General features: G+C 40.7%; 1 protein-coding gene across 4 annotated transcripts in view; it reads left to right on the plus strand.

Moving 5' to 3' along the window:
- The window catches only part of LOC137183406 (unconventional myosin-IXAb-like), a 160,191-nt gene that overhangs the window by 93,304 nt on the left and 39,641 nt on the right, over nt 1-27,246 (plus strand). For 3 of the 4 annotated variants that reach the window (XM_067590435.1, XM_067590437.1, XM_067590436.1), the window contains 5 exons: nt 2,525-2,625; nt 3,210-3,336; nt 9,699-9,788; nt 18,602-18,718; nt 21,312-21,446. In XM_067590435.1, coding sequence (XP_067446536.1) covers nt 2,525-2,625; nt 3,210-3,336; nt 9,699-9,788; nt 18,602-18,718; nt 21,312-21,446 — 570 coding nt within the window. The remainder of the gene's footprint in view (nt 1-2,524; nt 2,626-3,209; nt 3,337-9,698; nt 9,789-18,601; nt 18,719-21,311; nt 21,447-27,246) is intronic. The other variant, XM_067590438.1, reaches the window with a different exon arrangement.

The following is a 27,246-nucleotide window of genomic DNA, read 5'->3' on the forward strand; positions in this document are numbered from 1 at the left end:
AAACCCCAAACATATATCCAAAAATGTTGAACTATCCCTTTAACTTCACAGACCACTTGAAACTCTGTCTCGTTCCGTCTCTCGTCTCATTTTTCTTTCCTTACACAACCGTCCTCTCTTACTGTTTGCTGACCCGCTGTCTCTAGCAGGGGTCAGTCAATGACCTCATCAGTCTGTGACCCCCCACTGTCTAAGAACATGATGTCACCGTCTTCGCAAACACACGCACCCGCACACACACAGACACACAGAAAGTCCAACAGCCCTTGACAGCTGTCAGAGCATCTGACCAACCCTTTGGGCCTATTTAACCTTTAACCTCCACCATTGGTCAACGTGCGGGGGGCAGGCAGCTGTAAGTAGAGACACCCGGTGACAAGTGCATACAGATGCCTAATGCAATGTCTGGAGCAGAAATTACAAAATAAACCAATGTGACTAAAAAAAAATCAAGTATTTGACTAAAGATCCCAAAGACCAAACATTTTTTTGGATGTTTGCATTTGATGTGTGCAGTCGAGTGTTTGATTCGGGGCCTCGGTGGCTGTGGGTTTGCATTTTGTGCCTGTTTGGGGTGTCTATGGTTTATGGTCATGTGGAATGTCTGGGGACGGGGTGGCATGCTGTTTTTGGCGCAAAATCGACCGGGTGCTTTGACAGCATAAATCATGATTAAGTCATGGTAAGTAACAGAAAAGCCTCGACTGGAGAGACACAACTTTTAACAGGATCCGTGAGTGATCTGTTAGAAAGCTCCATGTGCTGTGTCAGCTGGGCTGTAAACCTGCACCAGAAGTGTTGCAACTGGTGTATTATTACAATTTCAGCGTTACAATCAATTTTGAAGTGAGAAAAGATTCTTTGTTTAAAATGAGGGAAAAAGAACAGATTGTTTCTTAATCATCCCTTTACCGCACTCAAGAATCTCTTGTCCTTTTTTTTTTTTTTTTTTTCTAAGCACCAATAGTTCAGGCTTTGGTTTTTGACCAAAGCATTCCCCCACAACTGGCCAAAATTGATCTCTTTATTTTCTCAACTTCCTTGAACGTATCACATTGTGCTGCTTGGCACAGAGGTCGAGCATACCCGGCAATTTGAAAACTGGCTTTTCCCGGGTCTCGCTGTAGCTCGAGAAGCCTCAAAACCCCTTTGTTGCAATTGGAGAAACTCACTGGAGAAATACGCAGATCGCTGGCTCTGCAGCTCCTGACAAGTTATAAGTCAAAGGAAAACAATGGAGAGGCAGAGGAGTGTTGAAGGTTCAAGTGTAGAAGAGGTAAATCCAGATCCAGCATGGATTATGGGCTCCTGTGTCTTCCCTCGCTGGCCGGTCGCTGTGGTATGTGCTAATTACAGCCTGAGAGAGGCTCGCTGCCTGAGCAGAGACATGCTGACCGACCGGAGGGCCTGTGGAGACACACACACACACACACACACACTCTCAGTCACAGTATATGTACACATCCTCATGGCAGCACCCATTCATTCATAAACTCACATACACTGTATATTAGTGTCTCCTAACTCCACAGGAATGCACCGTGTGCATTTTGCAGGGTTTCCCCAGGAAAGTGGTTTACAAAGGCGGCTTGCAGCTACTTCCCTCAGCTAAATTAAACTCATAAGACAATCTGTTTTTTTCTGACATTGTAACATCCTGCTGCAGTTAATAGATGTAAAACTTGCATCAGTTGAAGTTTTTTGCACCTTAGGGCTGTGTAAAAACACAATACTGACATACTGTTATCCTATTAAGCTGACATGAGTAGCATTTATTTGGAGTCGTGTCTCCTGCCATCTGACAAGTTTTAGCCCAATATTCAGGCTGCTTATAGCTCTGGTCTGTTCTTCACCACATCCTGAGGGAAATATATGGCTTTTTAACTGCTAAATGTTCCCATACTGTGCTGGGCAGCTAGTGCACAATGGGTTTACCAGTTTTTCTCTGAAAACAGCTGTAAACAACACTGTCGAGAGCAGTGAGACAGAATCAAAACAGTAAAGTTGCGGGCTGAAAAAAAACAAACCGACTGGCTGAAAGACACTTCAATAGAGTTTAGGAAGGTTGCAGAGTTTGATGGTAATTCTCTGTGGGTTCATCAGTGCAAGCGACCCCTTTCTGATTACATACAGCAATTCGATCCATTTTTAACATAAAAATATTGATTAAAGCAGTTTTAATCATTTAGATACAATGTGGTGGACTTAAATATGTGCCATTTCCTGTCTGCTCTAGTCTCTGTGACTGTGTAATAACGTCTACTGATGTCACTGCAGGTGAGAACACGCTGTCTCCTATAAATCGCTGTGGGAAACCTTGTTGAGTCACACACGCTCACCCTCATTCAGGCCTCCGCACGACATCGATGCAGTGTTTAGATCCATTACTTACACAAAGTACTGTTTGTAGGCCCTTTTGTTTTGTTAGATTGGTGTGTTGTATATTTATTAGAAACACTTTGTGATGCTAATGTCTCTCTCTCCGTCCTCCTCTCTCCTCTCCTCTGCTTCCACCTGACACCAGCAGGACTGCTTCACAGTGGAAGGAGAAGACCTGAAACACGACTTTGAGCGGCTGCAGCTGGCTATGGAGATGGTCGGCTTCCTACCCAGCACACGCAAACAGTAAGATGATATTTGTGATGTGTACAACTGTTCCGATCGTATATGATTATAGAACCACAGCCTCAGGATCAAAAACGTTAAGCAGAACGAAACTGCGGACATTTATCTCATGACATTTTTGTGGAAACATATAACCAGATGTGGTTACGGGGGAAGCAAACGTAAGGGGGCTGAAACAAACTTATCATTCTGTAATGGGGTTTTTTTTTTTAATTTCTTGCGTCGATGAGGTCATTTGCTGTCATTGCACTTCTGTTTTTTTTCTCAGGTATCAGTCAGGATGTGAAACTGGTTTTAGCATGTTGTGTAAAGTAAAACAAACATCCTGTTCATTTATATCTCCACCGCAAAAAAGCGTTTAATAAAAAAATTTCCATTAGATGAACTTGTCAGTAACAGCTCTGTGCAATAAAGAGAAAAACAGCAGAAATGTTAAACAGTGTAACCCTGCAAGGTGTCCTTGGAAGAATCTCTGAGCACAGAAACTCCTTTTATTCATTGTACATCATGCTTGATAGGACAGTGAGTTAGTTGCCCTGAACAATGTAAATGTATTAACAATAAGAGTCTTTCTTCTATGTCAGGATTTTCTCACTACTGTCAGCTATTCTCCACCTGGGGAACATCCGCTACAAGAAGAAGACCTACAGGGACGATTCCATTGACATCTGCAACCCAGAGGTCCTGCCCATCGTCTCAGAGCTGCTAGAGGTAAAGAATAAAAACACTCAAACAGCCTTTTTACCAACAAGTAACAGGCATTAGTACAAAGATCAAATCTACACATTTTATGGATCTGTGTGCAATGAAAAATATATTTATACAATCTAATCCTTTTATAATTATAATCCAGTTTTCAACACCATATATAACACGTCTGAGTCAAAAAAACGCAGAACTTTTTGTCTTGCTGACTTTATGCAGAAATGCAATACTCGAAATACTTTGAAGGATAATAAAAATGAAGAATTGGAGCAGGGCTTTACCACAAGGCTTGTTTATTCTCCCTAAATACTTTCTTTGCTATTTTGTCTCCCAAAGTTATTCCATCACATGCCCACTGGAGATACTTAAAACTCTATGGACTTAGTGAACTTTAAAAAAACAAGTGGCATCCATTTGAGCGAAGGAGTTTTCCCTCCCCTCTTTAAATACTGCGAGAAATCGCGATTCCCACTCCCACATTTTAACTCCCATATGTGGATTTTACAAAAAGCCTTTCAGTGAGCTGAGGGCTCTCTGTGTACAAGCACAGCTTGTGGTGACAGTGCAAGTTAAGAGGTGCTTCAGGTCCCAAAGAGCTGTCCAACCATCCAGCGCTTCCACAAAGTACTGTTTGTGTAGAGGCTATTTTCAGACCTCTTGTGCTGGTGTGCTGTTGCGTAGGCGTGCTTTCCCACCAGCAACAACGAGAACAAAGTCCTAAAGTCACCTGTGTGGTTAAATCATATTTAATTAATCACAGAAACATTTCAGACACTGATATCAACTATGTGTTTAAAGTTCCAACACAAGTTGCTTGTCAAATTTTTGTTCCTTTATTCTGAGCTAGAGAGTTTTTCCAAACTTCTTATTTTTTTTGCAAAGTGCATATTCCTATCTTGGCCTGTCAGCTGTAAATTTTCACTCATGCTTGGTGGATGGTCAGGGCTGCTTTCACATTACAATCTACTTGTTTAATTGCATATTTGGAAGCTGATTTGCTTGATTTGCAAGCGCTTTGTCTCTGTAAATAAAAGTTTAAATAAAGTTCAGCCAACCTGTGGTGTAGAAACATTTTTATAGTCAAACTGTAGAAGTAAAGCAGCCAAAAAAAGAATATTTATAGGTTATGGTGTCAGTGCATCGTGGACGTTGTTCCTCTTTTGCTTATTTAAATACAGTCTTGCCTTGTATTTTTATATATTCACTTCTGTTTTATCATCGCACAAACAAAAACAGGCTTGATCTATGCAAATATTTTCCTCACCACACTCTTGCCAACATTTTAAGTATCCAACATACACTAGTCGGTCTGGTCTGTAGGTTTAAACCGTCTTACACTCTTTATTGTCTACATGATGAGGAGAGACATGAAAAAACATTGTCCGACACGGGTTAACATGCCACACGGCGTTTACATGTTTATGATATTGTCCTGCTTTTAGGTTCATTCCTGATACAGTGTGCAGACCACACACACACACATACACACACACATACACACACTCATCAAATTGCACTGTGAGGACAGTTTAATCATCCACATGCTGTTCTGATTTACCGAGGGATTGAGGGATGGTGTCACTTCCCAGTCCCTGTTACAAACTGTAACGATTAGCCGGATGTGCTTGTTGAGTCACTGACAAAACAATGTCCGAAGTGTGCCGGAGACTCCTGTCAACAGCACCGCAGGGATGTTATGACTGTAGAGAGCCTGCCAGGGTTCCCCTTTGACATCCAGATCGGTGTCTTTGACTCTCCAGAGGTCCAGGGGAGTGGCAGTGACGTGAGCTGAGCCACATGTTGCCCACATGCTCTAAGTTAGTGTTTTAAGTTCAAGTTTATTTGGATGTCTGTTAGTTGGTGCAGAGGCAACGGCTGTTTGTCCCGAGGGACTTATAAAACATTCGAAAAGCGAAGAAGAAGAAAGAAAGAAAACCACAACACAGCTTAATAAAATCAAAGGAAGAAAGACTCACAATGAGGCCGCATTTTAGGGCGTCTTAAGTCTTAAATTTGACAACATCCCTGCTGAAACAGAATGTCGGGGAGGGGACGACACAAAGGTCAATTAACGGGAAATCAGTGTTATTTGAAAAATATGCAGTTTTATTAGTTTCATGAGGTTACTAGACTGACTGTTTCCAGGAAATAAATTTAAGGGTATTTTTGATATACAAAGATTAAGAATTTTCTTGTTTTTTAATTATCTTTTGACATTAAAATGAATTGAATTGAGTTTAACTGTAACTTGACAGCAAAGAATGCATTTACTGCGATTTACACTTGAAGTGGCTTTTGTATTACTTTAAATTTTAATTTAACTTTGAATTAATTTACTAGGATTACGGATGATTTACTGACAGATTTACAGACCACACAAGCACCATCAAAAGTACTGAGCACTAATGTTTTATTGATGATGCATATTCCTAGACCCTTTACATAAGAGACTCTGCTAAATGACTAAAATAGGTTGTTGAGGTTTGCTAAATTCAGTTGTGTGTGAGTCATTCGAGGCTGGAAACATTTGGAGGAAAAGCTCAGCCAAAGTGCACATACAGTACTGGTTCTGAGTGAGGACTTCATATGCATGGCTGATTTGAAATCAGTCTATACTTCACTTAGATAATGTCAAATGGGAAACATATTGGACAGGATGGGATGTGAACCACAGCTCTCAGTATTACTGTGGCACACTAATGTGAAGCACTTTTCAAGGAGAATGAGTGTGGATTGATGCATGAATGGGTAATGAGGTTGGCTCGGGCTTCCTGTTTCCTGCAGAGGTGGAACTGGAAGAGGAAACAGAGCCCGTAGAGGCTGATGGATGACTGATAGACTGGATCCTCTGAGCTGTGGAGTTGAGTGACTTGACTTAACCAGAAACATTCCTGTACAAACTCCAGAGGGAACAGATTTCTGTGAGAACCAATCTCACCTAAGCCTGAATTTGTTGATAGTATTTAAATGCTAAAAATCTCTACAGAAATTAAAATGAAAAATTCACTTTCTGGCAGACATTTGGATGAGGACATCGAATCCACTCTCATATCTGTCTGGTAAAAATGAAGCTGCTGGCAGCTGGTTAGGTTAGCTTAGCACAAAGACTGGAAATGGAGGAAACTGTTAGCATGGCTCTGTCATAAGGTAACCGGCCACCAGCACCTCAAAGGCTCACTAATTAACACATTTTAACACATATTTGATCAGTTTACTTGCTTTATTGTGGGGTAATATGCCAGACTATTTATTTGACTATTTATTTTATTGGCTTTGAGCAGTTGCCAGGCAACCAGCGCATACTTCAAGACATTACTGATCCCTGCAAACAAATGTTCTGGCACATAACCTTGTTTTTACAGGTTAGGTTAGGTTTGTCCTACATTAACAAGATATACTATATTAATTAGTGAGCTGTAAAGGGGCTGCTAGGTGGATTTTGTTACCCTCCAACAGAGCCACTCTTTATGGTAAGCTAAGCTAACTGGTTGCTGGCTAACTCTCAACCAGAAAGCGATTAACAGTATTTCCTAAATGCTGAATTATTCCTTGTAAACAATATTTTTGCACCTGAGGCCAGTACAGTCCCAAAGTTTTGTTCATCCATCACAACCTGATGGAAACAAATAAATTTTCATGAGGTCCTGTCAGGGTTTTTCAAGGTTCTTTTCTTATCAGTAACCATATTGTTTTTCTTCAAGCGTCACTTCAGCCTTTTTTTTTTTTACTGACAGGGTCAATTTCCTCATTTTGATAACACTGGCTTAAACAGAAAGCATGTGTTTTAATGTCACCGTTAAAGGTGTTCCTGAGTTAAAATGTCAATGTTGACTAATGTGCTGATAGTGGGGTCTTCCACCCAATTTAATCCCAATTTGACATTTAACTATTTGGGAAAACGGCATGAAAACAACACTGTGTGTGTACACTATCAGGATACCAAATGCAGTTGTTGCATACAGTATACCTAAGACACAAAGAGTCTGTGTTTTTATAGTATATTGTGTAAATGTAGGAACAAGGCAGCTGAAGCATTGCACCGGAAAGCACCTTTGATTGTCATATTTGGTGCGATGTTTGCTTTTACAATCAAAGAAACAGGATGAACTTTGCTAGAGCTGGAATCAGACATGAACACTTCATGTCTGAAAAAAATCTGGTTAATTTGAGAACAGGAAAAATTACCCCAAACCAGTGATTACAAACTTCTGCGTATTATCGTATTAGAGCTGTGATCATCGATGCAGCAGCGAGCCTCTGAGTTACCAAGCAACTAATACATGGAAATGTACCAGTTAAAGACCAATCACTGGGTTGCAGAATAGGCTTTGCTCTTAGTAGAGGGATTACCAGGCAGTGTGAAATGAAGTCTGATTATGCCAACCCCCCCCCCTTACACCAACTCTCTCACACACACACACACACACACACGTCTGTCCTCCCTCCTCTGTTTATGTCAAAGCCTTTACAAAGGAAGCAACTGACAAAAATACATCCATAATGGTATTAACTGCAATATTAACACTCATGCCTTTTATACATGAAGACATCATGCAATCACACAAAGACATGCTCTCACATGTATTCACACACACACACACACACACACACACACACAAACACGTGGTCTCTGCAGCAGCTGTTCGGCCCACTCCCATAATCCCTGTAGATGGAGGAGATGTGTGCGGTGACATCTGCTTCTCTCAGTGTGGCCCTGTCATCAATGGGTTTGTTTGGGGCCAAGTTTAGAGTCTGTGTTACTCGCATGCAAGGCCGCATAGTATTGTGCTGTATGTGTGCGCACAGAGAGCAGTGGTTATGTGAGAGCTGTTAATCTTGGCCGGCTACAGTATGTTAGTTAGAGGCAGCAGCAGGTTATTGTGAGCTCCAGTTCAGCAGAATGAAGGGTCAGATCAGGATGGGTGACAGGATTAAAATATCCTATCACGGCTGTATATGCAGTTTTAGTTTGTAATTGTGATATATGTCATGATACAGGTAATTTTTCAGGAAATTCAAATGGCAAACTGATTATAGATTTTAAAAAAAACAGATGGGAATGTCTGTTTTTGTCTCATTTAGTGAGTTAAATACTGGTATTATCAAAAATATTGTCAAAGTATTATCAAAAAGGCACGATTTACGATATGTAAAATTACCAACAATGGACTTAATTTGACCACAAATATTAAAGCTCCTGTCCAGACATGTTTTAAGACATTTAAAATGACCTTTATCTCAAATGTTTTTTGTTAAAATTCTTAAAATTACATCTCCTCTTCCTATGTTGTTGAAAAATCCATAATCTATGAATATTTAAATGTTTAGTTTCAAATGTTAACCTATTTTTACATATTTCCATATTGTTTATGTGCATCATTCTGCACAGTGAAGCTCAAACATCCAAGTAAAGTAACAATAAGCAAAACTATTTTTTAAACGGAGGGGGACTTTAAAGGGATAGCTACCTCTGTATAAACACTTTAGCAAAATCTCTACTGGTATCGCCTCATGGTGGAAATTGTCATATCGCCAAACCCAGGCTTGAGTCATCACCAAATGTTCGGAAGAAAGTATTTAACATGACCTTAATAGAGTTCAGAGTTTCAAATCTGATGCATACTTCTAGTAAAAATGTTATTTTCTTCTGATACAAGATCAAAATGTTATTTTTTTGGTTGGAAGTCAGCTGGCTGTGGAAAAACTTCCCTGGTAGTTTCAGCATCTTGCTCAAAGACACTTCAGCAGGGCAGATGTTTTTTGTTTTTCTTTCACAAGAGTTTGTACTCTTTTACTCATGATGGGGAGTACAACTGAGGCTGTGAAAACAGATGTGTAATGTCTTGTGTGGGTCTGGAGGAGCTTTGTCAAGTCTAAGAAAATAACCCCTGATGATCTCACTTGTTACCTCGACTTGAGCTTGGAAACGACAGATTTTTTTAAGGCCTGAAGTACAAACTGGGTTGCATGGAGCTTGAAAGACATGGTGGAGCATTTGACAGGAAAGGCCTAACGAAAAGATACCTTTGGTTGCATTATGGGTAATGTAGGGTCAAGCATTGAACTATATGAGGGACTAAGGTCAGGATATCTCTGCCTGTGCTGCTTGCAAGTCTTCCAACTTAATGGAAGTGCAGAACTAAAGTTGAAGTACTCCTTTAGTAAAATAATAATGACAGCCGAGGACTGGACCATCGCTGTGTGTTATCCCACTGTATCTCCTCATGGTAAAAATAAAAATGACACAAAAACTCACAATATAATCCCAACAGTATGTAAGCACTGTAAGGAAGTATTCTCTTTGTCCAGTGACCCTGGTCCTGATCTTGTCCTTGTCCGTGACTTTGTATGTTTTATTTCTCTTCAAGGTGAAAGAGGAGATGCTGCTTGAAGCGTTGACGACCAGGAAGACGGTGACTGTCGGAGAGAAGCTCATCGTGCCCTACAAACTTGCAGAGGTGACCTTTTTTCAGCTACCGCAACATCCACACACAACACGTACATCAAAATGTGACACTTACCCACCTGAGTCCCAAACACACAGACTTGATTTGACCTTCTAAATCTGATGACCCCCCTGTGAGCCTGTCTGGTCCCTTATTCAAAACCCAGAAAATGCCAAACAAAGGAACATTTTTTAGGGAATTTGACCTCTTTTTCATATCAATTTTAGTTTTTGTCTGTGCTACAAAAGGTCAAAAGGGCCTGTGTGACGTGGAGAGGCCAGGGACGTGACTTGAACACATTACAGTCTGTCTGAAGAAAGCGTATGGGAGCCAAATGTTTTGTTGCGAAGTACGTCAGCTGTAGGGGAGATTCTGTGTTTGTGTGTGCATTCTTTGGAGCTTGTCTGGGGAGTTTGTTGTGGCACTCCCCCAGCCCACATTGCTTCTTTCTAAGGCTCTTTTGATAGGGTTCTCTTCCTCTGCGACTTCCGGTTTCCTGTCGAGTCAAACAAAAGTGCAACTTAACCCCGTCTGTTCAAGTTTAGGCCTCCCGGACTTACAGTCTGCGAAATTTACCTCCTGGATGCTTTGGATGACCTCCTCTGATGTTTATCATCGTGCTTGTGAATATTAATATTCAGTGGTTTCTCGTTTATCTCTCCATCCCTAAAGCCTTTGATGGCTCTGTGTAGAATTGAATTCGCTCCAGCTCCCTGCTTGTGGCCGCAGGGCCTTTTGTCTGAGGAAGGAAATGCTACACATAGATAGTCTACTACCCTGCTCGACTCTAACCCCCCATCTGATCTACGGGTTAGTTTAGCCCAACAATAGTTACTCCCGCCACCACCACACCCCCCATCCCGCCAGTCATGTGGTCTTTTCTCAGGAATGTGCAACCTCCACTGGAATATACAGTACAGAGGCCAGAAACCAGATCCTGAGACTGTCTGTTTGTCTCGCTCTTTCTCTCAGTCTCCTTCAGTCACACATGTTTCAGACACATAAATTCCTCTTTTTCTAGACTAGCTTTGTAACAGAGGCTCAGACAATGTGATCAGACACCTAATCCTGGAAGAGGACTGCAGCTATGATGAACCCTGTCCTGCGGCTTCTAGTGTTACGACATGGATGCTCCCTCCTGTCCTCCACAAGAAAGCCTTATCTTAAAAGGAGCAAGAGGCATATGGAGATTTAAGGACCTGGAGAGAGTGAGGCAGAGACCTTTAGATCCTTGAAAGTCCTCAGATAAAACAAAAAAAAAAAAGTTTATAAGCCATCTCTGGAATCCATAACATCCTCACGTGTGTGCTGTAAGAGAGGAAACGACTCTCAAGTACTACATACAATAGTAGTATATACAGTTAATACTGTATAAAGTGTTGTATAATATATGTATCCCAACATTAAAGCGAGCTAGCAGGCGGGAAGTTAAATATTAGCGGGATTCAGACCAAAAACAGCCCTTCGTTAAAACAACATAGGCGGACTGAATTGGTGGGGATGTTTGTTTAAGGTGAGAGAAATACGATGCAGGAAGTCCAGTTGGAGTAACAGATTATGTATCTTATCAAACACCAAAACATCTGCACAACAGTTTAACAGTAATACTCACAGACAGGATTTTACAACTCTGGAACGTTATCATGGAGACGACTGTGTCTTTTGTCACAACAGTAGAAATACTGCGTCCACGTAAAAAAAAAAAAGTAATCTACCAGGAATGTGCGATAAGCCGACACAATGGCTTGCTGGATGACATCACATTGCGTTGCAGCAAAAGCTGACCTGGATTTAACTTTTTTTAACGGACAACCTTGTGTTGTTTTGTCAAAGCTCTCTGTGCTGGCACCCTCGACTGCATCAATGAACTGCCCCCATTTAAAATGAATGAAAGGGCTGTTTTTCAGTCTGAACGCAGCCTTATCTCCCACGCGAACACACGTTTGTATTGTTGTACTTGGCAGTACCTTCGTGTTTGTAATGGATTTCCTAACCTCAGCCTTATCCTTAACCATCACAATGAACCCTAACCAGCATCCCTAACCTCAACCTACACGTAAAACATAACCCTAAAACCAAGTCTCAACCCTCAAACAGCCCTTTGCAGAAGTTAGAACCTAAATGTCCTCACCTTTAAGGTCTAACACGCAAAGTGGTCCTTACAAAGATAAATATGTGAGAGAACAGACACTCACACAACACAAGAGAAACGAAAGTGAAGCCTTACCCTCGTCTGACCGAGGGTCGTGGGAGCGAGTTGAGGCCACCTGTGGAATCCATAACACGCCTGTTTTTATACAAAGGAAATGTGGAAAAAGAACCTGGCAAATGTTGCTGGTTCTTCTCAGAAATGATTTCTTCCTTCTTGGATGAGAGAGGTTGAGAAAGTGTGCTAGGCAGCTGTCCCATCCAGCCTCAGATTGAGATGGGGAGATCTGGGCGAGGCATTTGACCTGCTTCACCTCACCGTACTGCGGCGTAAAGGGTTGGTGTTTTTTGAACTTGAAGCCAAAAAGATTCAGTCAGTTGGAATATGTTATGAATTGTTTGGGTTTGGTTCCAGTGCAACAATGAGAGTAAAAATAATTCCCTGTTCAGACAGAGAAATTGTGCTTGGCAGCTTACAGAGAGTTCAGAATTTGGTTCTGAGTTTGTTACTGTCTTTTCTCAGACAGTAAAAGAGCTTTTCAGCAGCTTAGTTGAATGTATTATTAAAGTGCAAAGTTTTGGTTTTGAATCTGGTCTCTAATCCCTTCCACACTTCCCCAAATTTCATCTTTTTTCTTTCAAAGTCAACAGGCTTCATGCAGCCATATTTCTAATCAGTAAGTCACCCTGTTGCTTAATTTTGAAGACTTTTTTAAGGTAATGTTTAACACAGAAAAGGAAGAAAAACATCAAAAGTTATGTCATGTTCTTTGGGAAATTGCGGATAGTTTTCTTTCTTTCTCCATTCACTGATAAAATGACAAAAAAGACCTCAAATAACACTTTTAACACAGAAATATCTCTATGAAGCAGCACCTTTTATATGAATGCAAATCATATTAATGAGTGCCTGACTGCTCCCCCATCACTTCCCCCGTTACTTCCCTTTCCCCCTTGTCTGTCTTTCAAAACTGTCTATATTGTAGTCTTAGTACATATATTTGGGAAGGGGAACCTGCTCTTTCCATGTTAAAAGTCCATGTCCCAATGCCTGAGATGATGTTACTGACTTAGTGTGCTTGGGGAAAGAAGAAAATGGTAAATTTATTACAATAAAAGGTTTGTTTTTTAGCTAAGTAAACCTTATCTGTACTTTGTATTTAGTGCTACTTAGCTAATGCTGGCATGCTAACACGCTAAACCAAGATGAAGAATCTGGTGAACATTAAACCTGCTAAACATCAGCATGTTAACATTGCAATTGCAAGCTTGTTGGCAAGCTGACCTTAAAAAATGTGGAAAAGCTGCACACTCATAACTCTGATCCATTTATGTAATCTAATGAAGATTTGCCAAAACACCGATCTTCATTTGTTGAAATAAAAACATTGGAGTGAGCAACTTTCCACATTTTTTTATGCTTGAAAGCCAGCAGCTCACTAGAATATATGTGTGATTTCCCTCCGTTTTTTAGCATGATGACCTTAGCGAAGACGTTAACCCAAAGCATCACTGAGCAGCTAGCATGGCTGTAGACTCTTTGTCTTGTTGTAAAGTATTGTGTAAATCTGCTTTGTTTCAGTTTGTTTATGTGCCAAAAGTTTGATTTTCAGACCTTTTTCACTGTGCATTCAGAGTGAACGGAGAGAGAAATAAACAGTAGTCCTTGTTTCACACTGAAACTGAAAGAAGGGATTCAGATGATAACAATACATGGACTTGTATCAAGTCCAGGAATCTATACAATCCAAAGTTCTACCAGAGTTCAACCTCACCCACACTCAAACAACTATTACTATTGATAACATTTATTGTTAAATTATGGGGAATTCCATTATTCAGCAGGCCATGCTGTCATTTAATATCACCCTCTGTGGTGTAGCTTGGGTGTAGACACAGATTATTTCATGGTTTCGACTGGAGAAGCGAGAAAACATCAGAGTGTCTGCAAGACCCTGATTGCTTGCATGTGTGACATGCGTGTGTGCCCATGTCAAGATAAGGCGCGCTTCCTGTTTGAAAGACAGACAAGAGGGAAAAGGGAAGTAATGGGGGAAGTGATGGGGGAGCAGTCAGGCACTCATTTATATGATTTGCATTCATATAAAAGGTGCTGCTTCATATAGATACTGTTTTAAAGTGGTTGAAGCTTCATAGTGAGAGTATAGAAGGAGTTTCCCATTACTGGAGGATTGTAAAACGAATCACAAACACTTAACACATATAGACACGCAGTATGTACACTGATGCACAAAAACAACAACTACATAAACTGTAATTTAAAACATATGGAGATTGACAAGTTGTGGTGAGAAGCACACACACACACACAACATCCTGTAGTGAGGAAGCTAGCAAGCCACGTGCAACGTGAGCTCATGCTGGTGTTTCACACCTCCTGTAGTTTTCAGAAGAAAGACAGAGATGGAAAGTGAGAGAACAGCAGCTTCCCCTCGGTAGACCCATATAATTACAAACACCAGCTAAGACCTGGTTTAACAGGCTGCACTGTTACTGTTTACAAAAGTCTCTGATAAAGTCCTGCTAATTATTTTGTCAGTTTCTTGGGTGGGCCTCCAGTAAAATCTTTTTCAACCCAATTTGCTTCCACCCATGTTCCCTCCTAGTTCCCATTGTGGTGAATAATTCAATTACATAGCAACAACACCGAGACAATGCATGCTTAGTGAGCATGTCAAATGTTCACACATGATCACATCTGCCGATCCCCTGAGTTCCTCTTGAAACATTTCGGTCGAGATTCTTCTTTAAACGTTGTTTTATTCATAATAATCTTACATAACTTTGTGGGGGCGGGAGCGTCACAGGCCCGGTAGCTAAAAATATCATAAACAATCAATAATGCAAAAGTGAAGAGGCAGCTCTTAAAATGTACAATTTTGCTTCATCACAGCTGTTGGCTGCATGTGGCCTCAGCTGGCAGAGTCCTTCATTATAACTGCATCCAAATTAGGGCTTGATATGAATGACTGTCCTGCAAAAACCTCTTATAATAATAATAGTTTGTTGTTATATAACAGAATTTCTGACAATTAGGTTTATTCAGCTTTAATGTGCTGTGCAGTGTGAGTCTGTGTTCAGGAAGCTTCAGACCAACTTCTTTTGGCAGATATCTGAACTTGGGGGAATTTTCTTCTTTATTTTGCTTCTCTCTGAGCCAGCGTTGTAACATGTTAAGTTTAATAAAGCTTTGTTATTGAAGATTAGTTCAGGCAGACCAGTGATGTCAGCAGATCAGAATCTGTTGTCACATTCATGCCCGGTTTCGTTGGTTTATTGATGCATCATCTGTTGAGCTACCAGCTGGCAAGAAGCATCCAATCACAATCATACAAACGTACCAGGTGGACTTTATAAACTCCTCACTACGTATTCCTCTGCTGATTCCTAATGCCAATTAACACATTTTGCAGCCACAACTCCGTGTGCGATTTGAGCTCTGGTGTCGCTTTCTTGCTAATCTCTGATATTCATATGTTTATCATTGTGTGTGTGTGTGTGTGTGTGTGTGTGTTAGGAGATTAGTAGCCTCCTTCCAGACTTCTGAATCTTGTTCAACAATTCAGCTGACAGTTGTTTCCTTAGTTGGAGAAACAATCCACCAATTAGAGCTTTGCAGACAGGATCTGGTACTAGCTAGTTCCCTACTTACGTCAATGGAAAATAACATAGAAGTAGCAACAGGAATGTTGACAAGCATGACTGAAGAAATAATAATAATAATAATAATAATAATAATAATAATAATAATAATAACTCTTACTTTGCCATATTATGCGTGGCATTGTTTGTTGCTGTGATAAACATTTTCGTAGATGACAACAGTAGAAAAATCAGCATCGGTGGGGCGGATACGTCACTTTACACTGATTGATCAGGCCAAAATAAACAAAATGTTGATTATTTACCTTCCAGTGTAGCCCATAGCGTTCTAGTTAGCATTTCCTGTGAAATCAGGGTGAACTTTATTTTCTGACAACCAGCTTGACACGAGAGAAACCAACTAAGAAACCTTATAACTCTCACTACTGTCAAATACTGGTGTCTTGTCTGCTGTGTTTTATAAGAGGAAACACTTATACCAAATTTGCAACACTGTCTGTCTGTGTTTGACAATGTGGAGTAGTAAAATACAGGGACCCTTGTCAGAGTTTCATAGGTTTTTCAGCATTTACAGTATAATGAGCTCTATGATGTTTTTTTTCATTCTCAAGAGATTGACAAAATTACAGAAGTTTCACTGTCATCCGACTCACTTCCCATTCTCTGCTAAATTAAATCTTCTCTGATTAGATTGAGCAAAGTATTTTCAGACGGGGGTATATGTTGTAATGTGTTACCATTTTGGGGTTGCTAGCATGAAAATGCAGTTTGAAGCACATTTCTTTTGTCATGTTCCACTCCCCGTTCAATCATAACACTTCAAGCTGCCAAAGAACGTGCTCTGCTGTCCAAGTCTCCATTTAAGTCTGCTTATGTTAGCTTAGCATGCCTTTCATCATGTCTAAGGAGAGAGCATAGTTGCTCTTTGGCTTATCGAGGCGTAATAATGGCTCCTCTTGGCAGCGTTGTTTTTTATGGATCAAAAAGTGATCCATAAAAAAGTTGTCCAAATAGTGATCTGCAGGTCTGGAGGCACTTAAGGCTCTGGCTCCTGACTGAAAACACCTAAAGTATTACGGCTCTATGCACAGCGAGAGGACCAAACATAAGAACAGAAACTCAGAGTTGCAAACATTCTGGGAGCTTCAACATGCTCTGTGTTTGCCCTTTAAATACAAAGTGGCTGTTGTTATAATCCTTTAACAATTTAACAGCCTGTGGTATTACTGCAGCTCTCTGGCATTTACCATCTGTAAGCTACAGTAGCGCAGTTGCAAGCAGACTGATAGCATTGATGGTAGCTTAAGAGAACTAATAGGTGCTGTTGTCCTCACGAATCTTACTTGAGAGAGATGAATGTCAGGGGCGGATCTACCAGGGTGGCGTGAGGTGACAACTGCCACCCCTAAAGAATGCCTTGCCATCCCAGCTGGTCGGACATTTACAAGAGCGAAACTCTGATGTCTGAATGCAAGTGAATGCAGCAAGAGTTGACGCCAGCTGCCGTTAGCCGTCCCTGCAGCGGGCAGCAGCTCCGTTTTCTTCCGGCCTCAGCAGCTTTCTGTGCAGCCTCACCCGGTTCTGGCCGCACACAACAACTGCTGATGGCTTTTTTTTCTTGCTAAATGTGTGTGTAGGGTTGCCAACTTCCACTAGTAGAAATACAGAGTGGCCGCAGATGGACAGTGGATGTTTTTTTGAAGGGTGTTTTGTTCAGTAATAGTAACTTGTGTTTGATTGTGTGATGGACTGATTAAACCTGACTAAACCCAAATACTGACCCTTGTTTACGAGTGTCTCCAGACTGCCTTCTGCTACCAGCATCTCTGAAATTGCTCAGTCTGCAGACAAACGTCCAAATTTCAGATCAGTCATGCAAGTGCAACATACAAAGGCGCCCATTGTAAAAAGCACTAAAATCACTCACTTCTCCAAACAAAAAGCCACACTAGTTAGTAATGCAAGTTTGTAAAGCTTGTACCTCAGAGCTGAGAGTTTGCACTTTTATCATACAAATTAAACAACAGAATATGCTTATTAGTCATATTTGGAGACTTTAGAGTGTTGTTGATCTTCTCATCTGATTCTCTGTAAGAAAGCAAATAAGCTCATTTCCCCAAATGTCAAACTGTTTCAGTATTGCAGCAGAGTGGTTCAAAAGGAACTGTGAAATTAATTAATGATTTTTTCCTACTCAAGGAGATGCCCGCAAATGCTAAAAAATGACTTAAATGATTGTTGACAATTAATTTTCCATCACTTGACTAATTGATTAATCAACCAAATTGTTCAGTACAACTGTGAAATGAGATTTCCTTAGTGGCCAGATCCAAATTAGTCATGTTCCTAGTGTGTGAGGATGATTTATAACACAATCTCTTAATTAATGAATTGTTCCCAATGCTCCTCTGAGCGGCCCATCTCTATTTCCAGACCTTTTCTTTCTCTCAGTCGGTCCCATCAGATGACTCAGCAGCCGCAGCAGTTCATTAGACCTCTTCCCTGCCCACTTCACACATTTATTATAACACTGATCCAGTTCCAGAGGAGGAAGAACTAGCATTCATGTTGTGTTTGTCTTGTTGCCCTTTCCTAAGCTACTGCTGAGCAATTGGCAGTTTGGGCGTTTTATACACTGAAGTCTGCAGGTTTCTGTGCTACCTTACAGTAATTGTCAAAGGCGGTGATGAGCAGCAACAGTGGTTTTGCTGCAGAGCTGTTTTGTACCGCTGAAGAAGACAAGCAGTATGCAACGAAAAGACAAAAAAGAAAAATCTAATTCTAATAACAGCTGGGCCAGAATACACAGACAGAAAAAAGCACAAGTGTTCCCCACTGTGTTCGTTCATCACTCGAGGCCATAGTAGTAACACTTTCTCCCCTGTGACATAAAAATGGTTAACTTCATGGTTGTGTGTGCATGAGGAGAGAGAAACAGAGCGAGAGCGATAAACCACACACAGAGTAGGCTTAAACACTATTAACTCCCGTTCCAGATAAAGGAATCCATATGTTTTCAATCATGCAGAGACTGACATGTTCTGTGTTTGTAGGCGGGCACCGTGAGGGACTCAATGGCCAAATCACTGTACAGCGCGCTGTTTGACTGGATTGTGTTCAGGACCAACCATGCTCTGCTCAACAACAGGGACCTGGAGGACAATTCAAAGGTAAGAACACACGCACACGGAAAGATCTCATTACATACTGAAATGCACCTACAACGCTCCAATATTAGACCTGGGTCTTGTGCCCAGTACAAATACAAACTAACACTACCTATAAAAAAAACAGAAATATTTATGTACGTGTTTGAGGGTTTCTATTCCAGTATTATCTTCTCAATCTAAGATAACACCTTTAACCAAAGGTTGAATTCAGCGTAAGTGACACCATCCAGTGACATGAAGCAGCTGAACTGCGCCACTATCAGGTGGAAATATTCTGCAGGCTGAGCTCACAGAGAAGATGTTGTGCTTTCATACTGCACAATGTACCTGAATCTTCTTTTTCTGAGTAGTCTGACTTTGACTAATCAGATATCGACCTGTTTTCCAACTCCGTGTTAACTAGACAGAGCTACTGCGCTGTAATTAGAAGGCATACAAGATGTTGTCAAACTGTGTTGCCTAGCAACCAGAATAATGTAATGCTACTTACTACTTTTGAGCTCTTGCTCTCTCAGTTAGCAGCAACACTCACAGCTTCACTGTGAGTGAGGAAGAGAACAAGAAAAGTAGATCCTATTCGAGTACTGCTCATCACTGTCACTCACATGTTGCACGGCTTTATGGGTGACCTCGTTTTACACAGGTAGGGATGCAACTAATGATTATTTTCATTACCAGCCCGAAGATATTCTGTTTAATGTCATAGAGGACTAAAGAAACCAGAAAATATTCACATTTGAGAAGTCTGAATCAGAGGATTTGAACATTTATTGACTCAAAATGAGTAATCGATTATCATAGTTGTAGTAGTAGTAGTTGGTGATTAATTCAACAGTTGGCGACTAATCGAAGACATAACAGGAAAACCACAGGTCCGTTTGGCTCCATTTAGCATAACTAGTTTCTGGGCACTGCTACTTTGTCTGTTGGCTCCCTGATGAGGTTTACTGAGGCTACGTTCACATTATAGGCCTTAATGCTCAATTCTGATGTTTTAGTCAAATCTTTTTGTGTTGATAGTTCACATTCATGATTTTAAGTGACGTGTATCTGGCTCTGATGTGAACACTGTCGAGGTCCTAAACTGCCACACATACATATATTTAACTGAAATGTGAGCCACATGCACATGTACAAGAATAACAACAATAATGTCATTTTCGCGACAGTCAAATCATAAACACCGATGACATGGCTGTCGACGTGTGAGGGTGACGTGTTTATTTTTACCGGGCTGTGAGGTGCCGACATTGAACAACGACGACAGGCATCACGCGCAGAGAAGTGAGACATTTTTTTAAAAAAAAAACATGTGAATACCGATTTGACCGTTCTGACAGCGGTCGCATAGCCAGAGATCAGATATAAATCGCATCTACAGTAGGATGACAAGTGGTCCGGACAAAATCTGATCTGGTTTGTTAACACTTCCATGAAAAAATCTGATCTGAGCCACTTGGGGGCAAAAAAAAAAAGCATGTAATGTGAACGTAGCCTTATATACTTAAATGAAGCAGAGCCACGGTTAGCGATGTTAATTACTACTTTTCCTCCTATAACAAGTCAATATGTCTGCTGTAGAAAAAGGCTAATCACACCGATGGAGGAGAAGTACTGTATGTAGTCAGTCTGCCTTTATTCTCCCTTTGCCCTGCTTCATGTCTTCCCTTTGTTCTGTCTGTCTTCCCTCATCTTCATTTGTCTGTCTGTCTGTCAACCACATCTGTCCATCTGTCCGTCAGTTAAGACTGGATCCCCTTGCTCTCTGGCTCGTTCTACTCCCACAGGCGGGGAGTGGCGTGATATGACAATTCCACTATGTGCGGTTTTATGTATGTGTGTGTATATGTGTGTGTGTGTGTGTGTGTGTGTGTGTGTTGGAGTGGCAGCTGGCAAGTCATACCCAGTGGGGGCATCTAAAGGATTAGAAAACAGATCATTCGATGTGTGTGTGTGCCAGGAACATTTGGGCAGATGGCATCAAGTTCCCTTCAGCTCAGTTTACCCCCTCTGGTCCTCTGCTTTCCCAGTGCTCTCTGTGTGTGTGTGTGTGTGTGTGTGTGTGTGTGTGTGTTTCCCTTGGCACTGACATCATCTGTGTGTGTGCGTTTGTCCTCCCTCGGCTCAGCGCTGTCAGGAGGTCGATGAGGTTGCCCTTTGTGTCAAGGTTATTGTGTACAGATAACAGATTATATATGCAGTCTGCGTTCATGTATGTTTTTACGCCAGAGTAAAAAAAAAAAAAAAAAATCACCCTTAAGAGAGAAATAAAACACTCCAGAATGAAATAAAATTAAATTGGAAACAGCTTTTACAGTCCATCTCTTAATTAGAGGCCCTCTCTGAGTGCACGCCTCCTTCAGATGGTGCATATTAATGATATATGATGAGATGAATCTTACTGACATCCAAAGGGCAACCGGGTCACTGAAGCTGTAAAGAATAGGATGTAAAAAGAAACAAAACATCTGTAAATAAAGAGGAGAAAGCATCATAATTTTTTTTACTGATGTTCACAGTGTTTTTCTGATAACCGATTCCACAAATGTGTTAAATATAGAAAAGAACATGAGCTGTTTGTCTTTTCTACCAGATCCTGTCCATAGGAGTCCTGGACATCTTTGGTTTTGAGGATTATGAAAACAACAGCTTTGAACAGTTCTGCATCAACTTCGCCAACGAAAGACTCCAGCACTACTTCAACCAGCACATCTTCAAACTAGAGCAGGTACAGTAGAGTGTTATTATATCCTCCTTTTCTTTCATTTTCTTTCTTCTCTCCTTTTTACCATCCAGACAATGATTATTGTGCGGCTGCTGATAACATGCCTCTGCATCCTGTGTTTCTACTGCCGCTGTGACGATGGCAACAAACATTTATTCTCCGTCTGGGAGGGTTTGTGTTGGTACTGTGTGTCGTGACATCAGAGGTTCTGCATTAGCGTCATATTATTGTGGCTGATTTGATGGACGCAGTAAAGAACGGACCCTCCTGACCTCCACTTGTAAGGGAGGACATTGTAGTTTCACTTCAGACGTCATACTGCTGAAAACGTCCTCTGTGCCGTAGACCTCCTTTTGTTGTTCAAAAACTATTAAAAACACGTCGATTTTGAAACACACGCAATACTGAAAACACAGTACAACACAGTAATGTTTTTATTTCAGGAACATGTTCATCTCTGACAGCTAGTGTGGTTAGCTTGGTTAGCAGTTATCTGATCACACAGAAACTACAATAACAAATCACAGACGAACTTTCTCAATAAAACAGATAACGATCCAACAACAAGCGTAAGTTAGATAAAAAGGTGTCTCTGACAACAGGCCGGATGAACAACCAGTTAAACTGCTGTGTAACTGTAACTGTGGGGTTGCCGTAGCAACAGAGTATTTAACTGAAACCAGCTGCCGGTGGCAAAATACGTTTAATTAATCATAATATAATTTGACGTGTCAGTGCAGGGTGGAAGCTGACTAAGTTTGGCTCTGATTTCAGTATATTAGAACTTTGTATAAACTACATCAAATTACAAATGTTCCACATAAAAGATTAGAAAGTCCTGCTCTAGGTCATTATATCTTGAATTACTGTATGATGTCTTGATCTAAGTGCAATACAAAACTACTCAAGTTACCCTAGATTACCAGCGGTAATGAGAACAATGATACAAGAGAAATGCTGGGAAAGAAAATAGAATAAAAGGAGAATAGAGAAGAGCTCAAGGGGCTGGTTTGTTGCTTGTTTCTGTTGTATTCTCTTGTATTTAAACAAACCGAGATGGCTTAAACTGGCAAGAAGCTCTTCCTGCAAGTGTGTTTAACTCTGCTTTGCTAGGGTTTTATGTTTTATCATCAGTGTCTTTAGCTCAGTAGCAGCAGACTAACATTTGTCAGACCTTTCACTGCTACAAGCAACCGGTCATTTCAAGTTGAACTTCTGCAAGAGCTTTTGTGCCGGACAGCCACGTCCCCCCTGACATTACAGCACAGGCAGCTATAATTATGCAGCTAGGTTAAGTTAGCATGCACATCCATTAAAGTGAAGGGTCAGAGGAAAAGTGCTGAATGTCCAGAACAGGCTGACAGGCCGAGTTAGAGAGCAGGAGTCAAACAGGGCTGAATGTTTTCAGACAGCGCCGCTAACATTAACACTGTTTTTTAAGCTTTGCAACGAGCTTTTTTGCTTTTCCCCCCAGCTGGGTTTGTTTATGTTTTTGTTTACTATTTATGCCTCGAATAGTCCCCCTCTCTCTCTCTCTTTTTTTTCTTTTCTCATGTAATTTCATCACTGTCGCCACTGTGCTGATCACAGAGACGCCAGCATCATAACTACCCGCTCTCTCTCTCTCTCTATCTGCCTCTCTTTCACTCAAAAGGGCTATTACTGAACCGCTAATCCCTGACCAGCTACAGTATATTATGTATTCATTATGCTCATTTATTCAGATGCCAACTGCCAAACCACTTAATATTCTGTACATGTTTTTTTTTTTCCAATCATATCCATAGAGAAAGCCAGACGAGCTCTGAGAGGGATAGAAAATAGAGGGAGACATTTTGGGGGAGATAATGAGTCTAAATCAGTCGGACTGTGTCACAGTAGCTGCCAGTTCTCGTCTCCCTCTTGCTGAACCCTGATAGGTTGTGGCAACTTAGCGGGCGGGCCTATCGCTGAAGGCTAAACGAGAAGAGGAACAGAAATGGAAAAAAAAGAGCAGTGCGTTTCAGTAAACGAGTGCAATAACGTTCCTTCACCCTCAATGAAGATCACAGACTGCCGATCGACCTGCGCTAATGGTTCTGTTATCTGTTTTTGACAGTTAGCCCTCAGGCCCTACACACACACACACACATACAAACACACACACACACACACACACACACACACACACACACACGCGCACACACACTACAGGATGTAACATGTACTAACAAACTGGTTGTTATCTGTAAATGTAAAATTGACGGTTAATCACTCTGCTGCTTGAATTTTACTTTCTGCTGACGCTCATGCCAGGACAAAATGAATTCCTGAAAATAAGCAAACAGATTACAGCAGAAAATAAACAGATTTATTCCTGCTTTAGACCACAGGCATTGCCATCATAACAGACATGGTAAGAAGCTACAAATACTAGACAATAGAGCGTTCATGCTGAAAAACACTTTTAAATTAAGGCAGAAAAGTTGTTTTTTTGCCATGTATGTACTAATTTATTTTATTTGATTATTTGTCAGGGATAATGTTCATTAGAGGATATGTTCATATGTTTTTTTTCATAAAGCATCACTCATATGCCCATACATTATGCACACTGAAACAGTTTGCTCTCCATATGGGTCATTAAAAGATCTCTAACATGCTTCCAAGGTGAGCGATGGAGCAGAAAATCCTCATTCTATGCAAAAAAGCCAGATGTTATAAAGGTACCCTAACAGTAGAATTATTTATTTATACATATATGTAATGTATATACTGGATATAAAGCACCAGTCAAAAGTTTGGACACAAGGTTTTTCTGATGTAAGATTTGTTCAGTTCTCCGTCGTCGTCTGTAAAGATTCTCATCCGTCCAGGTCACTATTAAGTACTAATTCAAAGCATTTGTACGTTGTTAGATCTTGATCTTAATCGACAGAAGTCACCTCACATACACATGTTAATTAATTTTCAGACATAGTGGCGCTTATGGAAGTTTTCTGTGTTACTTTGTTGGCAGGAGGAAGACCACACACATTAAACTTCTTCTTTTATTCAGAAAGTAAAAAGCTGAATCAAAGCTTTCAGCTTATGCCTTCATCAGGGGCCAAACTCAAATTAGAAACTGCTTTATCTCTTTGACTAGAAATAAGTAGGTTGACTAGATTTTTTGGCCACTTTGGGGCTTCGAAAAACAAGCTGTAAACACAACGCTGACATATAAAACCAAAAAAATGAGCTGAAAGATGCTAAAAAAGCTCCGACACTGAGGGGGAACCGCAAAGATGGATGATAAATCTCTGTGGATTTGTCACAAAGAGCGACTCCTTTCACACAAGTAGTCATGAGATCTGTTGTTAATATAAAACATGTTGATAATAGCAGCTTTTAGTTTTAAAAAGTCATATATCTGTAAAAGGAAAAAGAAAACATCACCCCTATTAAATAAATATTTCATTATCTTTAGAGTATGCTGCCTATAAAAGTGTTTTTCTCAACAATAGCTGCCTCTTTAAAAGTAAAATAATATGTTTAAATTTGATGTCGTCCATCATTCTGTGACATCAGATGATGGATATCTCTGTTTGGAGTCAACCTTTCACTTGAACGCCTGTTCCTGTGTTATGTTCAATTAATAAGTGTCAAAGTGCTGCTGAGACGCTCGCCCTCACAGGACGGTGCCCAATATTGTTTCAGCAGAGTTCATGTTTATTATCCTTTAATCACTGGGGTCCTCCAAACCTTTGGCTCTCTGCCGTCCATGAGTTTATTTGACAGGACAACAGTTGAGGTGGAGTTGATCTCTGGGCCCCCCTGAGGCAGGTTAGTATAGCTTCTTAATCGAGGGTTGCCAGATCTCAACTCTGATTTGTGTTTGTTTGAATAAAGTTGTGCAGTTCACACCGCGGGCCCCTTACACCCTCAGTTTGACGTCAGAAAGAGAGGAAAGCACTCCGCACCTTTTTAACTGTTGACCTCTGATCAGCAGGCACTCTGTTACCTTTAGAGGATAATGAATGAAACTTACCCAGCTTACATAAATTAAACCAAATTAAATGATAATCATAACACTGTAGGAAACAGCAGTTTACAACAACTCAAGGTCTGCTTACTTGCTTGTTCTGGAGCTTTCAACCATATCGGCTTAATGTTGAACATTTAGCCAACATGGATGAAAAAATCCTAGAGGTGTTCAGATTCATGGGAATTTTGAACATCTACAAGTTCAATGACAACCCATGAAGACTGTGTCTTATGGTTGAAAGCTCCAGAACAAGTGAGTGAGTGGACCTTGAGTTGAGATGGTTTTGTTTATTAGGTTTTTTTGTTTGTTTTTGTAGAAATTATCAGTGCTTTTTAAAAAAAAACACATGGCCTTTTAATATCTGCATGTGAGAATTAAGTGTCTGGATTTCTTCCTCTGCTTGCCTAAAAATTTTAATTTGACTTAACTCTTCAGTTCCCCTCAGCTTTTTGTAGCTTTATAGTATCTTTTATCTCACTTTTTCAGTTTTCTTGCCCACAACATCACTGTTTTGGTTCACTCTCAGGGCTCTCATCAGTAGCAGAGTATCCAGACTCAGCAGGCAGCTGTTTTCAGAGTAAAAACTTTGACAAACCCTCCGTAAACTACCTGTCCAGAACCAAACGACAAGACAAAATTAGCAGCCAGCTGGTGAACATGTTGAGCATTTGGCAGCTAAAGACTATTTCCCTTAAGAGTTAGTGTAAACCAAACTCTAAAAGGAGAATAAATATTGGACTTACCTTCATGAGGCGGCCAGAAACACAACTCCATGAGTGCTTATGTTTCTCCATATCTGCTAGGTGTGTCAGTTGGCAACTGTTTGCTAAGTTATGTTTAGCTGCTATGTTTGCCATATCAAACTTAACAGGGATCATTTGTAAATGTTTTTACAGCTTGTATATCAGTTACTGCAGGTTTAAAGGAGATTAGGTGAGTTTCTAGGATGACAAGATCCAACGTATTCAGTTGACAAGTCGATTTAAATGCGGAACAACCATTTCAATCAACCAGTGAGTCATTGGCTGTAGAAAGAAGCTTTCTGAACCGCTGCTCTCTCTTTGTCCATCATCCTGACTGTGAAAGGTGGTTTTGACTTTCCACCGGGGGGACTTTCTCCTTCTCCTTCCTCCGGGCTTCCAACCAATCAGTTGGTCTTATCAGCAGTGTGTGTTTACCTTAGGAACAGCAGCCAAAGCTAATAGGAACACACCAACTGCAGGCCTCAGCTGGATGGAGGAGGGGTGTGTTTGTATATGTGTGTGTGTGTGTGTGTGTGTGTGTGTGTGAGAGAGGACTTAAGAGTGCAGTGTTTACACTCAACATGCCAATTGGCGCTCGATTTCTTCTCTGTGTGTGTTGACACCGGTATATCAAAGTTAGAAAAGACATGACAGCCACCGCCTTATAGGCAAACACAGCATTACGTTTAACTCCTGAGATGTCATACTGAGTATAGAAACCATAAACATGTGGCCAGGTTTATCTTCATCTGATAGACGGGAGAACCCTGCAGCCTACTGCTCTGCAGTTTACTGTAAAGTCCAGCAGTAGAGCAGTAGAAGTGCCAGGGGAATCTCTAAATCATGTTCCTCCCTTTGAGTGAGTTGCCAGATTCTGTCTAATTGCGCTCTTTATTATATAAGCCGTCATACCGATAAAAGCAGCTGTTAATTATTTATAGATTAGGAAGACGGAGTTGACATTTTGATGCACATTTTCCGCTCTACACACCCTTATTTTGATCATACGGCCCAGCTCACTCTCTGACATCATTTTTGTGAGTCATACTGGTTGACA

The sequence above is a fragment of the Thunnus thynnus genome, chromosome 5, assembly GCF_963924715.1.
Source record: "Thunnus thynnus chromosome 5, fThuThy2.1, whole genome shotgun sequence".
Classification (NCBI taxonomy): domain Eukaryota; kingdom Metazoa; phylum Chordata; class Actinopteri; order Scombriformes; family Scombridae; genus Thunnus; species Thunnus thynnus.